The sequence below is a fragment of the Hydra vulgaris genome, chromosome 12, assembly GCF_038396675.1.
Source record: "Hydra vulgaris chromosome 12, alternate assembly HydraT2T_AEP".
In the NCBI taxonomy this organism is placed as follows: Eukaryota; Metazoa; Cnidaria; class Hydrozoa; order Anthoathecata; family Hydridae; genus Hydra; species Hydra vulgaris.
This window is the reverse complement of record NC_088931.1, coordinates 2639152-2656157: the sequence shown is the minus strand read 5'-3', so window position 1 is coordinate 2656157 and position 17006 is coordinate 2639152. Positions and strand designations below refer to the sequence as shown.

The following is a 17006-nucleotide window of genomic DNA, read 5'->3' as shown; positions in this document are numbered from 1 at the left end:
CAAGTTATAGTTATTAGTTCTATAATTTTTAAAAATTCAACAAAAAAACTTTTTTTCTGCTGCATGAGATATTCAAACTGATTTTTATTTATTTTCCAATGCTAATTTTAAATCTGAACATTTTTTTTGTTGGCAAGCTCTAGTTTTTTTGCAATTTATAATTTTTCAATTTTTCAAAATTAAGGTTTTTTGTAAGCATTTTTATGAAAACTTAGTGACCAAGATAAAAACTGGGCACCACAAACTGTCTGCCATATTTGCAAAGAGAGTCTTCGAGAATGAACAAAAGGAAAAACCACAAAACCCCATTGACTGCTATTTTTGCATTAACGATAACTCTGGAATTGGAAAAATAAAGCGGCAAAAAATAGCTTACCCTAACATTCCTCCTGCTATTAAACGAATTCAACATTTTGAAAAGATATAGTTTCCAATTTTTAAAAGTTTATTTTGTCAGATGATGAACAAAGAATGTCTGCTATAGAAACAGAAGAATTTATACCAGATTTGGAAGACTTCTCTAAATCAAAACGTTTTAATTGCCCCAGTGTTCTAGTAAGATAGAGCTAAATGACTTAGAGCATGATTTAGGACTTTCTTACCAAGCAGCAGAACTATTAACCTCTCGATTAAAGGAAAAAACCTTATTGACAGTTTAGTAAAATTTTTTACTTTAGAATAAGAGAGGAAACATTTGCTAACATTGTCTTAAAATTTCCTCTTTTTTTGTTTTCTGTAATGATATTTCAGGTCTTCTATTACAGTTAGTTATTTATGTATGTAATCCAACAAAATGAAGACTGTTTATCTCAAAGTGAAGCCTCAAATATTGCCTTTTGAACAATGGTAAAATTTTTTGTCGTTTGTGAATGTTTTTTAAAGTTTCTTGGAAATAGAAAAGCTAAAAACTATGCAGATTTAACTGAGAGAATGTTAAAAGCCTTTTATGTATCTTGGATGTAAAATGAAAAACTTCATTATATAAATAGTCATCTTGATCAGTTTCCTTAAAATCTTGGAAATGTGAGTGAAGAACAAGGAGAACACTTCCATCAAGATCTTAAGACAATTGAAGATTGTTACCAAGAATGTTGGGACAAACACATGATGGCAGGCTACTGTTGAAGCATCAATCGAGCTGATTTAGGAAAAGGTTATAAAAGAAAGAGCAGCAAACAAAAGTTTCTTCTCGAATAAATATTCTTTATCAAACAATATTGTCGGCAATATTCAAAACTAAAATTTACATAATTTTTTTATAAATCAACAAAAGTTTACAGGAATTGTATAAAAAAAAGTTTAATGATATTAATAATATAATAACAGGGTAAATATATATATATATATATATATATATATATATATATATATATATATATATATATATATATATATATATATATTTATATTTATATATATATATATATATATATATATATATATATATATATATATATATATATATATATATATATATATATATATATATATATATATATATAATAAACAAATATGTAATAATAGGGTTAATATAATCAGCTGTATTCTATTTTTATTTTAAATAAAAAAAAAATTAAATCATTTAAACTATACCATTATGCAAACTATGCATTTATAAATGAAATTTAAATCTGCTTAAGAGAAATGCTTTGAAAATTTAGTCATTTACCTAAACTTTGAAAAAAAAAATTGTTTATTGCCAAAAATCTGTTTCCATAAAAATCTGGTGTCAGAATTAAATTCAGCGAAATAATTTAAAGTAAGTTTCAACATTAATGAAATAAATTTTTTGTTGACCTCCTTTCATTTTTTATCATTTTGATCTATGTAATAATTTAATAAACTTTTTGTTGATCTGTGTTATTTCTAAAAGAAAACATGCAATTTTAAAATTGTTTATTGCCTTTTATATATATATATATATATATATATATATATATATATATATATATATATATATATATATATATATATATATATATATATATATATATATATATATATATATATATATATATATATATATATATATATATATATATATGTATATATATATATATATATATATATATATATATATATATATATATATATATATATATATGTATATATATATATATATGTATATATATATATACATATATACATATATATATACGTATATATATATATATATATATATATATATATATATATATATATATATATATATATACAGAGGCGTAGAAAGAATTTTTTGGTGTTAAAGATAGGTAACTTCCAGACATGGAGCAAACTCCAAACATTTACATGTTTATACTTATGTCAAATAATGAGGGTTTGCAAAAAATTGCGATTATTGGAGGCTGGGAACAAAAAAGCCGAAAAAATTTCGCCCCCCTGCCCCAAACGTGAGAGCAACAAGTTGATGAAGTATTTTTTGTACTATTCTTAACTAGACTTATATTCATCGATAAATTTTAGATTTCATTTTCAAATATTTTAGCGTTCAAAAATTATGACCATATAAAGTTTAAACCCCCCTCAATTTGAGGGGGTTGCAAATTTTATATGATAACAATTTTTAAACGCTAATAGATAATACTATGAAACTTAAAATTTATCGATGAATATAAGTCTAGTTAAGAATAGTACAAAAAATACTTCATCAACTTGTTGCTCTCACGTTTGGGGCAGGGGGGGCGAAAATTTTGGGGCTTTTTTGTTCCCAGCTTCCAATCATCGCAATTTTTTGCAAACCCTCATTATTTGACATAAGTATAAACATATAAATGTTTGGAGTTTGCTCCATGTCTGGAAGTTACCTATCTCAAACACCAAAAAATTCTTTCTACGCCTCTGTATATATATATATATATATATAAATTATGTTAGTGTATTCTACAAAGAGAGTGCTCAATGTTCTTAAAGAACAGAGCAATAATAAATTAGTAAAAACACGTATCTAATTTTATCTTTCTTCTACACAGTGTTTCTCCATCAGTAGGTTCTCCATCAGGAAGAATGTCTAAACATTAAAAAATTTCAAATTATAGAAAAAAATTATTTCACAGGAAGTTGGTAATTGTTATAATTAATTATGTAATAACTGTAGTATTTTGCAACCAGGAAGTTGCATTTTAGTTGCCAAATATATTTAGACAGCAAAGTCTCTTATATATTTTCAATATACAGTCTTGGCCATAAGTTTGGAACCGATTAGGTTTTTTGATATAATTACACTTTTTATACCCAAAATATCAACAAAAACTTTTGAAATCATTTTTATTTTAAATATTATATACAAGTAAATATTCTGTCATGTAAAAAATGGTATCAGTATTTTGAATAATGTCCTTTGGCACCCAGTACTGCTGCTATTCTCGCTGGCATTGAATCGGACAATTTCGCGCAGTATTCTGGGGTTATGGCAGTTGTCCATACACGCTTGATGGCATCAATCAGAGACTTCTCTGACGTTGGATTTGTGGCAGCAACCTTCTGCTTAATCATTGTCCACATGTTTTCTATTGGGTTTAGGTCAGGACTTGAGCCAGGCCATGGACCCAAGACTTCGATATGTTTCTGTCTTAGCCAGTTGGTTACAACTGCTGCTCTGTGGCAGGGTGCACCATCATGCTGAAATACCTTACATTTCAGAATGTTCATGTGAGTGTTCAACTTTTCCTTTAATATCCCAAGGTAAACTTGAGCATTGATGGTTGTATTCTTTGGCATGAACCATATGCCACCTCGACCTGATGCCGAGAAACTTGCCCACACCATAACGGTAGGCGCCTGCTTCACAGTGGGAACAACATACCTGATGTTGTATCTTTGTTTTGCAGGTCTCCTGACATGTCTGATATATGAGGCAAACTGAGAAAAAGTTGACTCATCTGAAAACATAGTTTTTTTCCAGTCTTGTGCAGTCCAGTCTTTGTACTTGCGACAGAATGTCAAGCGGTCACGGATATTCTTTTTACTTAACATGGCTTTCTTTGCTGGACGACATGATGGCAGCTTGAATTCCTTCAAAAGGCGTCTTCTGATTGTTCTTGTACTGGCAGGAAGTGATGAATTTACTGCTATCTGGAGAGATGACCATGTTGGATTTGCAGCAGCAAGCCGATGTATCACCCGATCCGTTGTGGCAGAAGTTATGCGAGGTCGTCCAGACCTCTTTCTGGATTCCAGAGTGCCCAACTGCTTTGCTCTTGCAATGCCTTTGGTGACAGCAGACTTAGATATGTGCAGTATACCAGCTATTTTACTGTGAGAATAATTCTGCTGGTGTAGGATCATCATCTGTGCCCTTTTCTCCTTCGACAATTCAATACTTCTAGTCATTTTACGCACTGTACATGTTAATGTAGAATACTTACTGCTAATAATATAAATAATTATAAATTAATAGATCTATTTTTATGAATAGTATATATTATTGAATGATAATTTGCAAACATTTATACAAATAAAGCGATTTATTTGCATATTTTTACTTCTTATATAACAATAAAAGGATAAATTAATTAATTTTATACTTATAAGAAGTTAAGCCTTACCTTTCGCACTGATATGCAGTTAATATATATGTAAATCAGCTAATTAATTGATTAAAATATAATGTATAGTTTGTTAATATAAGTAAGTATATTTCAACATTAGTTCAACCGAATATTAGTTCAGGTAAACATTAGTTCAAGGGAACGATAGTTTAGGCATTGAACAGTGTATAATGCAGCTTAATGAGGGTCATATTGTTCACGATGCTCTGCTGCGGTGTAAAGTTACACGATTCACGTTTTGCAACGATTAAGAAGTCGCGAAGGCATTTAACTATGCAACTGATGCTGCATAAACACGATGCTGCAGCAGTTAAATGCCGTACGCGTCATAGAAACGTTCCTATGAGAAAAAAATTCATCGGTTCCAAACTTATGGCCAAGACTGTATATATATATATATATATATATATATATATATATATATATATATATATATATATATATATATATATATATATATATATATATATATATATATATATATATATATATATATATATATATATATATATATAAATATATATATATATATATATATATATATACAGTATTGGAAAAAGCTAAAGCAACAATTTAATTCTTATTCTAACAAAACATAGGTTATCTGAAAATTATTAAATTTTTATAATGTATTAAATAAATTAAAAAAAAACAATAACATTTTTTTCTAAATGATAGCAGTTATTAACTGGAAAAAACTAAAGCAACTTTTTATAATAGATAAAATTAATTAAATCATTATATAAAAAAAAAAAAAATTAAATTAATATTTTATAGAGTAACCCTTGTTTTTAATTACATCTTCACAACGTTTTGGCATTGATTTTATCAAGTTCTTAATAGTTTCTTTTGGAATCTACATCCACTTTCAATGGCCTCGAATAATTGATTTTTATTGGAAAATCTGCGCCCTCTTAATCTTTTTTTTCAGTCTCCCATAAATTCTTTATCAGATATAAATCCGGGGATTGAGCAGGCCACTTTATTAATTCAATTTTCTTATCTTCGATCCATTTTGTCACGAATGCTGATGTATGCTTAGGATCCCGGTCATGTTGAAATCTCCAACGAATGGGCATTTCCTTCTCAGCATATGGTAAGATTTTTGTTTCCAAACTTTCTTTATATTGGAAACGATCCATTTTATTATTTACTTTCACAATAGGTCCTGCTCCACCCCATAAAAAACAATGCCACGCCATCACAGATCCACCTCCATGTTTTATTGTCAAGTTACATTATTTAGGCAATAATCTTGTCCCACTTGGTCGTCTAACATGTGTCATACCATTAGATTGAATTAAATTAAATGGATTCGTCGGAAAAAAGTACAGTTTTCTATTGTTGCAGAGTCCATTTCCCAAAAGTTTTGGCAAAATTTATCCTTGCTAGTCGATTTTTTTTAGATATGACTGGCTTACAAGCTGGCCGCCGACTAGGTAATTTAGCCTCTAGAGCTCTATTTCTGATGGTTCTGTCTGTTATATTTAACTCTATGTTCCTTAAAACTTCAGTGGATGAAATAGCAGGAAATTTTTATATTTTTTTATTAATTAATTTATCTTCACGGGTTGTTGTTTTTCGTGGACGGCCTCCCTTATGATTTACTTCTACATTAATAAATTTTTTTATTAATCTTGATATTACAGATTTATTATTAGTATTATACTTTTCACTTAATTCTTTTTGAGTTAAGCCTTTATTATAATCACTAACTATACAATTTCTTGTAAAAATATTGTATTTATTTCTCGCCATATTAATTTTTTAAAACTTCAATTAGCTAAAGTACACAACTATCTTCACAGATTGCAAAATTGACTGTTAATTATTTTTATTTAAATATTTTGTTTTAACCATATCATAAGAAACTTGTTTAAACTTGTTTGTTATTGTAATGTTTATTTTTAGGTAATTAATCAAAAAATATTAAAACTATTATATATATATATATATATATATATATATATATATATATATATATATATATATATATATATATATATATATATATATATATATATATATATATATACGGAAAAAACTAAGGAGAAGATAGTAGATTTTAAATTTGTACATAAAACATAAAGAATATTAAAAAATTTTGTTGACGATAAAGATCTCCAGTTTAGATTCATTGACACTTCACCAAGCAATATTTGCATAGTTTAAATGATAGTGAATAAAGGATAAGTATAATTGAGTTAGACTACGTTTATTTAAAGCACTTTATATGTGTTTTGTGTCAACATCAACTCTAAAGCTGATAGTAGCTTGTCATCATAAGTCATCATAAATCACCTGATGTTAGCTTGCCACCATAAGTTACCATGTGTCACCTGATAGTAGCTTGTCACCATAAGTCACCATATATCGCCTATTAGTAGCTTGTCACCATAATCTAAATATATTTTTTGTTAATTAAACCTTGTTCGTGTTGTTTTAAATTTTACACAAAAACTTTTCCTAATTGTTAAGCAAAGTTGCCTAATTCTTAGTTATGGTGTTCCACATTTTCGCTGTAGCAGTTATTTGGAAATCCACTTAAAGTTGTGACTTTGAGTCGATTTCCGCTCTAAACAAAATGTTGATAAATTTTCTTCATTTGTATTTAATTTTTATAGTTTCAAAAGAAATCTTATCTCATCTAATCTTATAATTTGAGCTAAAGTATAACTTTTAAAGAAAACTATATACTTATGTGCAACAGTAAAAAAAAAATTATCTGCTAATCTGTAGAGAATCTAGTACAAATGCTGATAAAGTGGTATTAGCCTCCCGTACTGGTGGGTTTACAAGGGGTAACTGCATAAGTGAAATATAGAAGTGTATACTTTGAAAATGGCGTAAGTGCAATCTTCGTAAGTGCAAGCATAAATAGATAAATAAAACTTATTAGCACAAGATTAAACTTACATGTTCTAAAAGGCATTCAGGTCCAAAAATGGGACATTGACAGTATGCTCCTTAATAAGTTTAAAATAATGTACATTAAAAAAATATATATAGTTTATAATATAAACATTAGAGATTTTATTCATTCATTTGCGTTATAGAAGCGGTGTTTTTTAAAAGCGAAAGATTTTATTTTATTTTTAAACATATATATGTTTTCTGTCTTTACAGCTTCTGATACCAGATTGTTCCAAATATTAACAACTCTTTGAAAAAAACAATATTTACGATTATCGAGTTGACATCGTTGCTTGCGAATCTTATAAATATGACGGAGGGTATTTTTATTATTGTTAACCTCAAAAAACGAATTTTTATCTGTACAAACTAAAGTATGCATAATTTTAAAAACGAAACTAAATCATGTTTTATACGTCTGAGCTCATAAAAATCCAAATCAAGCACCTGTAAACGTCTATAATAAACAACTAAGATTATCAATTTTTTTGGTGAATCTCATTAGAATATTTTAAATAGACTTTGTTAATATAGTTTAGTGTGGCAACCAAACTGGAGAGCAACATTTGATAGTTGATCTTATTACAAGTGGTAAATGCACGTACTTAGATACTAGGATATCGACTTTTAAAAACATTTTAGGATTTAATATCTTCTAGTATTGGCTTCATTGATGACTCTAGCTATGTGTTTTTTTGGTTTTTGCGGAATTCCATAGTTACTTCAACTTCTTTTCACTTAGATGACCAATCTAAAATATAATTATCCAACTTGTAGTTAAAACTAATACTCTAATGCATTAGAGCAAGTGCTAATATTGTATGTAGATATAGATAAATAGATACAACATTTGTTATTAAATGATCGTTGAGTGCGTACTCTAATTGTTAGTAGATTCTTAAGGATTTGCATACGTAGAACGTTTTTTAAGGATAGGGATCATCCATAAAGTGCGTACGCTTGGAGAGGAAGAGGGGGTCTACAAATAGCGTATATGAGATGGTAGGGCAGTGGGTTAATTGTAAAAGAAAGGAGACACTAAATTAAAAAAATATCATACAATATTAGATAAATAGGTTAAAAGCATGGGTACTTTTAGGGAGGTGGCGGGTATTCAGAAAAGCGTATTGCAAAATGCGGGAAGGAGGTGGGGGTGGACGAAAAAAAGCGTACGTACTTTATGGACGACCCCAAACCATACTAACTAAGAGGTATTATGTTATAATGACTTAAACATTAACATGTATAAGTACTAATCTTTGTAAGTGCAAACATGTATAAGTACAAGTTTTCCTTAGTTCAAACTTTCATAAGTACAAATCTTTGGAAGTGCAAACATGTATAACTATGAATCTTCATAAGTGCAAACGGTAAAATATTGCAACAAACGGTTTTACCTTTTTTTATAATAAATGAAAATTAAAAAGTAAAAACCTTTTCAACTAAACCGAATGGTAGAAATATGTACAGCTTGCTGCAAGTGTCCTTTTTTAGTTTTTAAATATGTATTGTTTCATTAAAGTTTATAATTCGTTTCCTATACTTAAAAGAGCTGATAAAACGGAATATCTCAGAAATAAGTTTCTTATAGAACTGTGTTTATTTTATATTTTATGTATTCAAGAAAATTTAGGCTTGTGGGTTCAGGCCCGTGCTGTTATTAAACATGCCTAAATTAAACAAGTTGTTGTTAAATAAAATATTTTACCCAGACGGAGATAGCTTTACAATTTATGATAAAAAGGTTTGTTATTAAAAAGTGAGATCAGGAGACAAAAATTTTCCGAACAATATTTTTTGGGGTTAAGTATAGCATTTTTTAAATTATGCACAAAATTTAATCTTATAGAAATTTATAAAATTATGTATTTTATTTTTTCAAAAAAGGTTCATTTCTTTATAAACATTATAAAATGTTTATAAAGAAATGAACCTTTTTTTGATTTCGGAACGTGTTACATCTTTTTTTCCGCTCGCCAAAAATTATCAAAAAGATATTTTCAAAAATAATATACAGCACGCGAGCTGCGCACGCCCATTAATAAAATTCACCATTATCAATTTATATTGTATTAATATTTTATATCGCTTCCAGTTGTACAACTTCGATTCTTAGTTTCATCAATCTATAACAAAGACATTATTTTCAAGTCTGAACATTTTACTGAACGCGTTTTTAGGAACATAAAAGGTCGCGAGTCACGCTCGTGCAAAATCTAAATGAAAAAAAAAAAGAATAAAAGAGAAAAAAATTAAATTTTTTTTTGCTTTAAATTAGGCCTTTAAATTATATTTTTTAGAAAATGTAGTAAAACAAAATAAATTAATATTTTGCTAGAGCAAAACTTTATTTTTGCCAGCTTTGTTTGCCATCTAGTTTTTTATAAATTTTCTCGAATCGTCTGGTTTAATTGAAGTTGATAACCGACAATAAAATATTTTCGAAAACACACAACGATGCGACTGCACACGCTTCAAGAGTTGCGCAAAAGAATATTTATTATTTTTCAAATTTACCAGTTGACAAAGCAACTTAAATCTAAAGTAAAGTATTATAATTCTTCGAATGTTTTTTTTTTACCATTTTTTGTCTTATCAATTACTTTATGAGACTTTCAATGATGTAGTTATAATGAAGGTTTAGTAAATCGTCATTTTTTAATCTTCCTTATAAAACATCGGTTAGAGGTCGCAACTAATTCGTCATTTCATCGAAATAAAACATCGGCCAAAGATCGCAACTAATTTTTAATAATTAATTTCATGAGACATGAGACAAGATCAATTTTTTGCTAATTCTAAGTGTTTAAAGAGCCAACTGCGACCAAAACAAAAGAGCAAAGTTAAATGCATTTAAACAATCAAAAGATTTTCCGTTCTAATTAAACAGAGTAAGCTCGTTGGTGCAACATGTTCTAGGGTGCAACATGTTGGTATGGACAACATGTTCAAGGGTGCAACATGTTAGTGTGGACAACATTTTTTACGGAAAGTTTTTTTTCAATTACTTTTTTATTTTTTTAAACACGTTTTTTTTTTTGCAAAAATATCAGTATTTTATTTTTATTTCGACACGTTTTAGAAATGTTATTGGGATTTCAAATACTTCTTATAAATAGTGCAGCAAAGTACATCACGATCATCAACTGGAAAAAAGTTAAAATGTATTTAGTAAGTAACAATATACAAACACATACTTTTGAAGATTTTCTATCGGAAAGAAATAATGCAGTTGACGAACAATATTTAGAATTACCATATTTTAATCCATTAACAGATTCGTTTGAAACAAGTTTTTTTGAAGAAAGCTTCAATTTAGAACGAGGAAACAAAAACGATATTAAAAAAATAAAACGAGAACGTGATGTATCACCGCAAACCAAAAAATACCGTCAAATGAAACGCAACGAACGGGAAAGGGCAAGACAAAATCGAATAAATAATGCCTTTGATGTTTTAAGAAAAATGATTCCAAATCATCTTACTCCATGTAAAAGTGGACAAAAACTGACCCAAATAGAAACATTACGTCTCGCAAAATATTATATAGCAAGTCTTAAAGAGCTTTTAGACCATAAAGAATCAACCTAAAAGATCATGTTGACGAATCTTTACACTTTAAAAACGTCAAAAAAATCTAAAACTCATCCTTCAGATTATAAACAGCTCACTAAGCTAATTAATAAAAGAGGAATGGGAATGAACTTTGTTTGCTTACAATAGATGCTTGTTTTTATAATAAATAACGGGTTTTATAAATTTTTGTAAACTAATTGAATTTGTAATTTATATTATAAATATTTTAAAATGTTTATAAAAAGCTTTTTTTTTTTTATCATTTTTTAAGTAACTTTTTTTTGTGTCATTTTTCCATTAGTATACATTTATTTGCAAATCAAGTTATTTTCATAACATAGAAGCAGTCAAAATAAACTTTATTAGCCATTTTCTTAAAACAATTTTTTTGAAACTAAATTAAAATTTTAAATAAGTTTCAACTTTTTAAAAAGTAGCGAATATAGCATAAGTTGTTGAAGAATATTCTAAGTCTGTTTTTATACAGTTCATAACCGTAAAAATGAATCGAAATATCTCACTACAAAGAATGCCAGAATATTTTCTTACGTATAAAAAGTTTTTGCATAAAATTCAAATAAAAATCTGGCTACTCCTTTAGTAATATTATTTGATCAACAATTCTTCGAGGACTGGAACTAAACACAAAAAACTATTATGCAAAAACGTTTTTTTTTTTGTGCTTTTCATGGTTTTTAATTGATTTAAAATTTTTTTATGTTAAAAATATTTAAGTATAATGCAGAAATTTGATTTTTAATTTTTTTATGTTAAAAATATTTAAGTATAATGCAGAAATTTGATTTTTAATTTTTTTATGTTAAAAATATTTAAGTATAATGCAGAAATTTGATTTTTAATTTTTTTATGTTAAAAATATTTAAGTATAATGCAGAAATTTGATTTTTAATTTTTTTATGTTAAAAATATTTAAGTATAATGCAGAAATTTGATTTTTAATTTTTTTATGTTAAAAATATTTAAGTATAATGCAGAAATTTGATTTTTAATTTTTTTATGTTAAAAATATTTAAGTATAATGCAGAAATTTGATTTTTAATTTTTTTATGTTAAAAATATTTAAGTATAAGAAATTTGATTTTTATCGTAAGCAATTTAGAAATTTATCAAAAACACGTATCTTAAAAACCAAAATTAAAATAACATTAGTTTTTTTAATTAGGAACTATAGGTTGGTATACTAACCTAAATTTTCGTTTTCTAAATTTTTTTGATTTTAATTGAAAAAACCTTTAAAAAATGTCAGAAAAATCTTAATTCCGCTTAGTGAAGCGTAATGTGGCGTATCAGAAGACATCAAATATATTTAAAAAATTTATAAAAAATATTCATATGCAAGTGCAAGTATTTTTAAATATATAAATATATTTAACATATAAAATAAATTTTAATACATATAGCATGTTTTTATATACAAAATATATTTTGATTAATATAGTTTAATTTAATATATAAATTGCATTTTAATATGTAGTCAAAAGTAGCCTGTCAAATGTAGTCAAAAGCCAGTAGCCTGACAGTTCTACTGAATACGGTATTCTACTGAATACGCTATCTTAAAAAAAGAGAAAGTTACAAAGTTCCAAGTTATTTTGTAACTTAAGGAAACTTATCTTGGAGGTAAAAAAATACTTGTATATTTTAGACTTCATGCATAAAATGTTGATTTTTTTATACATCTATACCATCAATTTATTATTTAGGAATGAATCTTTGTTACATTGTATAATATAGAAGTACTTACATTGTATATATATGTAAAAATAATAAATTGACAATATTTCCACGAAATTGACTAAAAGCCTTAGAGTTCTACATAAAGTTAGATGTTAAATAAACACAAATTAACACAACTAGAATATATTTTTCATTTATTCATTGCCGTTTAAATGATGCAACTATTATATGGGGAATCGCTCACAAAACCAAACTTAAATCTCTCTATCGACATCAGAAACACGCAGCTCGCATAATTAATTTTACAAATCGTTTTTCAACCTCAACACCGCTTCTTAAAGAAATGAAAACTTTAAATATTTACGAAATGTTATGAATATTTTATGTTTTATGTTTAAATGTAAAGAAAATATATCACCTAGTGTATTTATAAATATTTATAATTTAAAACCTAAAAACAAATATGTTCTTCGTGTTGGTAAAAATATCCGAGAGCCATTTTTCTAAACTAAACATGATTAGTTTTGTATTTCTTATCGAGGTCAGGGTTGTCGAGTTCCTTTTCTTTGAAATAAAATAGTTTTACGTAATTTTGATTTTTTTAAAAATGGTCTTATTCTTTTTTTGAACGGAGAATAAAAGAAATTATCTTTTCAACACAAGATATCTACTTTTAGTACTTTAGTTGTTTTGATTTACACTTTATTTTGTTTGTTATATAAATTGTAAAAAATATAAGAGTGTTGTCATTTTTTTTTGTGATATATATTTTAATGGCTTCATGGTAAGATCTTTTGATCTTCTAGAAATCCTGCCGGTAATATATTCGATGTAAATTTACCATGTACATATTCTTGCAAAAAAAAAAAAAAAGGAGCCCATTATGCTTTTAATTTATCAAACTTCATGGGTAAAGCATTATGGTATAACTAAAGCGCGAACAAATAAAAACATAATTTTTAACAATAAAAAAAAAAAAAAATAAGTTACGAAAAAAAGTACATAAAACAAAAAAAAACAGTATTCATGAGTTGCAGTGATTATTACGTCGTTCATAACTGCAACAACGATTGAAGAAATCCAGATAAATAAATTATCAAAGACTGAGGCGATTTTACAAAGGGTCGGGAGAGCAGCGGAACAAACCAATCCCACCCCCACCCCAAAGAAGGTGATTTTCAAGTTATAGTCGGCTTTTTGACGAATTTAGTCGGGTATTTGACACAATTTATTCGGGTAAATTTTAGATTGGAGGACCTTATTTTTTTTTTTTTTTGTTTTAAGGAGCCAGTCGGTACTTTTTAAGAATTCACCCCCGTCATTTTTTTTTGTAGAATTGCCTCTGATCAAAGACCATTATTAAATAAACTCTGTGGATATACGTTATGATCATAAAATGTTAATAAAAATGAAAGGTTGACCTAATTTTTTTAATTCCTTTTTATTACTGATATTTTTTTATACAACAAAAAAAATTACAAAATATTGATGCTTTCAAAATATGTTCAGCACATTGTCACATTTTTTGTTGCTTAAGATTTTTTGTTGTCATTTGCTAATTTTTCAAAGAGCTAATGCATTTCGCTTTGAGATCTTTATGAATCGTTGATGCATTTCTTTATTTCTTTTAAATTATCATTTGTAAAATAGCTAGGATCAGAGTAAATTCTTTCACAGTTTTGATCACTTGCTAAAAATACGGAGAAATCTAACTATAAATAACAAATAACCACTAATAAATAACTGGTGTTGTATTTGTATGCTATATTGATGGCCACATTTAAGTGTGTATGTGTTAACAAAAGAATTTTTTTTAATAAACATAATGTACTTTGATCATGTTTGCAGATTTTTTTTGCTTGAATGCACTTAGAAACATTTTTTCAAGCAAAACCCACAGCTTGTACAACTTCTTACATCCTCTGGGCTTGCTTCGAGGTAAAGTTTTTCCATCGATAGTATCAACCCGGTTTAGCAACATCTAAAATTTTATGAACTTTTTTTATTCCCCTGATATATCTTTTTCTGGCATAGGTCTCAATTGTGTTACCCTTTGAATTGATTTACTGTAAGCATTAATTTTATAACCTAAAAGTTGAGCACATGAACTTGTTATTGCCCGTATTATTTTCCCTACTAAGTCAACATAAAATTTTGTTATGACACCATGAGCAGCAGATGATGATATTGTTCCAAATCTAAAAGATTTCAAATTTTTATGATTGATATATTGTAGCTTCTTTTATTAGTTCTGAGATTTGTGTTGTTAAAAACGCTCCGAAAATTTTTTTACATTTAAATGCAAAAAATTCATTCTTATAACGTTCTATCTGAAACGTTCTATCTGAAACGTTCTATCTGAAACGTTCTATCTGAAACGTTCTATCTGAAATGTTTTATTTAAAACGTTCTATTTGAACTACAAATTTCTCTATAGTAGGTAGTAGTGGTTTGTTTTTAGTTGCATTTGAAAAAAGAAATTTTCTGGCTAATTTAATTTTTTCTTCTGTGTTCTACTTTTACTTAACTGATTGTTGAAGAACATGTTTAATAAGAAAATCAAGTAAAAAATCAATAAGATGTAACAAGATACATTTTCTTTTAATTGTAAAATCAATGACAAAGCAAATATATGTTTACAGCTTTCTCCATTACCGGTTACGCATTTACATTCTACAGTTAATATACTGCCGTTTTTATTTAAACATTCCAATGACTTATATTTTTCATCATTCTTGTTTGAGAAACTTCGGTTTTTTTAAATAAAAAAATTTTACAGCATCTGATAAACTATTAAAAAGCTTATGATATTACATGATCTGAAGAATAACGAGAAAGTCCTTCTTTTAAGGCTTTAGAGCTTTGAGTGAGAAAAGTTTTAATGTCCGTATATGTTGAAGCTGATAATAATTTCATTACTATTTTTAACTAACTTTTATTTCTAACTCCTAATTTTTAATGGCGGACATGTATTTCAGGCAACCCCTTTAGTAAGTCCGTAAAAAACGAGTCACATTTTACGCATAACATTTATTGAAAATTATACTCTAACCCTGTACCCAAAAATAAAATTTATTTTATTGAAAGCCATACCCAAACCAAACCTACAGCCAAACCTAAACCAAACCCGGAACCTAACTATAAGTTTCAGGGTGAGGGTTTGCTTAGGGTATGGTTTTCAACAATACTCGTTCTCTAATCTAGGGAACCTAATTTAAATGCGGGTAAAGACAGAAATAGCTTAAAACAGACAAAAGTAAAATATTTATATATTTTTAATTTTATTTCATGAAAATTAAAGTGTAAAACTATTCTTTTCAATGATACATTCAGAAACATTCGCCAATACATAAAAGAGGTCTGTTTTCACAAACAGCACATTCATATCGTGTTTCTTTACGTTTTATTTATAAGCAGACTCAACATAGTTTTGTTGGGAATTTTTTCTTTTCATTCGGTGGTATTGAAGAGTAGTAGTGGAAGCTATTATTGGTGATTCGAGGCACAATTTCATTGAAACGCTCACCCAATAAATTCGTAACAACTAGTTCTCTAAACTTTAGCAAGAAAGTTGTTTTATCTACTCTATATTTGCTGTTTAGACAGTAAGCATTATACAAAAAAGTATCAAAGAAATCAAGTGCTACTTTTTTATACCATCTAATTGTCTTTCTTAGGCAATTATAATATGATACCATTTGATCCTTCTTATCTACTCCTGACATACATTGATTCTAATCTTTAATAATGTTGGGTTTCATTTTCTTCTCTCCTCTCCTGTTTGTCACTTCAATCATTTGCAACGAATGCAAGTTGTTAATCATTAGCACGTCTCTTTTGTCTTTCCATTTAGCAACCACTTCACCCTTTCTGCTTCTGCTAATAACGTCTCCCTGTTTCAGTTTTGCTTTTGTACATTCTTTTGGAATTGACTTTTGGTCAGTTCTTAAAGTACCACAAATGTATGTTTTTTTAATTTATCATGCGCTTTGGTAGTTTAAAGGAATTGTAAAAGTTATCCGTGTACAAGTGATAACCTTTTCCGAAAAAGTTTTCCATTAAATCTATAGCAGTAGCTCCCGTTTGACCCAACAAATGTTTATCAAGAGTAACCTCGCCAGAAAAGATTTTTACTTTTAGCACAATACCATCTGATTCGCAAAGCTCATAGAACTTGATACCATACTTGTCTTTTATTTTTGACATACTGCCTGAATACAAGACGTCCTTTCCAAAGCATTATTGACTAATCGATTGATATATTTTTATTAG

At 27.5% G+C, this 17006-nt stretch overlaps 1 protein-coding gene across 1 annotated transcript; it reads left to right on the top strand.

The window, feature by feature from the left end:
• Nucleotides 1-10622: 10622 nt before the first annotated feature.
• On the top strand, nucleotides 10623-11051 carry LOC124808305 (class A basic helix-loop-helix protein 15). The gene has a single exon (XM_065811491.1). The coding sequence runs from the start codon at nucleotides 10623-10625 to the stop codon at nucleotides 11049-11051; it is 429 nt and encodes a 142-aa protein (XP_065667563.1).
• The last annotated feature ends 5955 nt before the right edge of the window (nucleotides 11052-17006 follow it).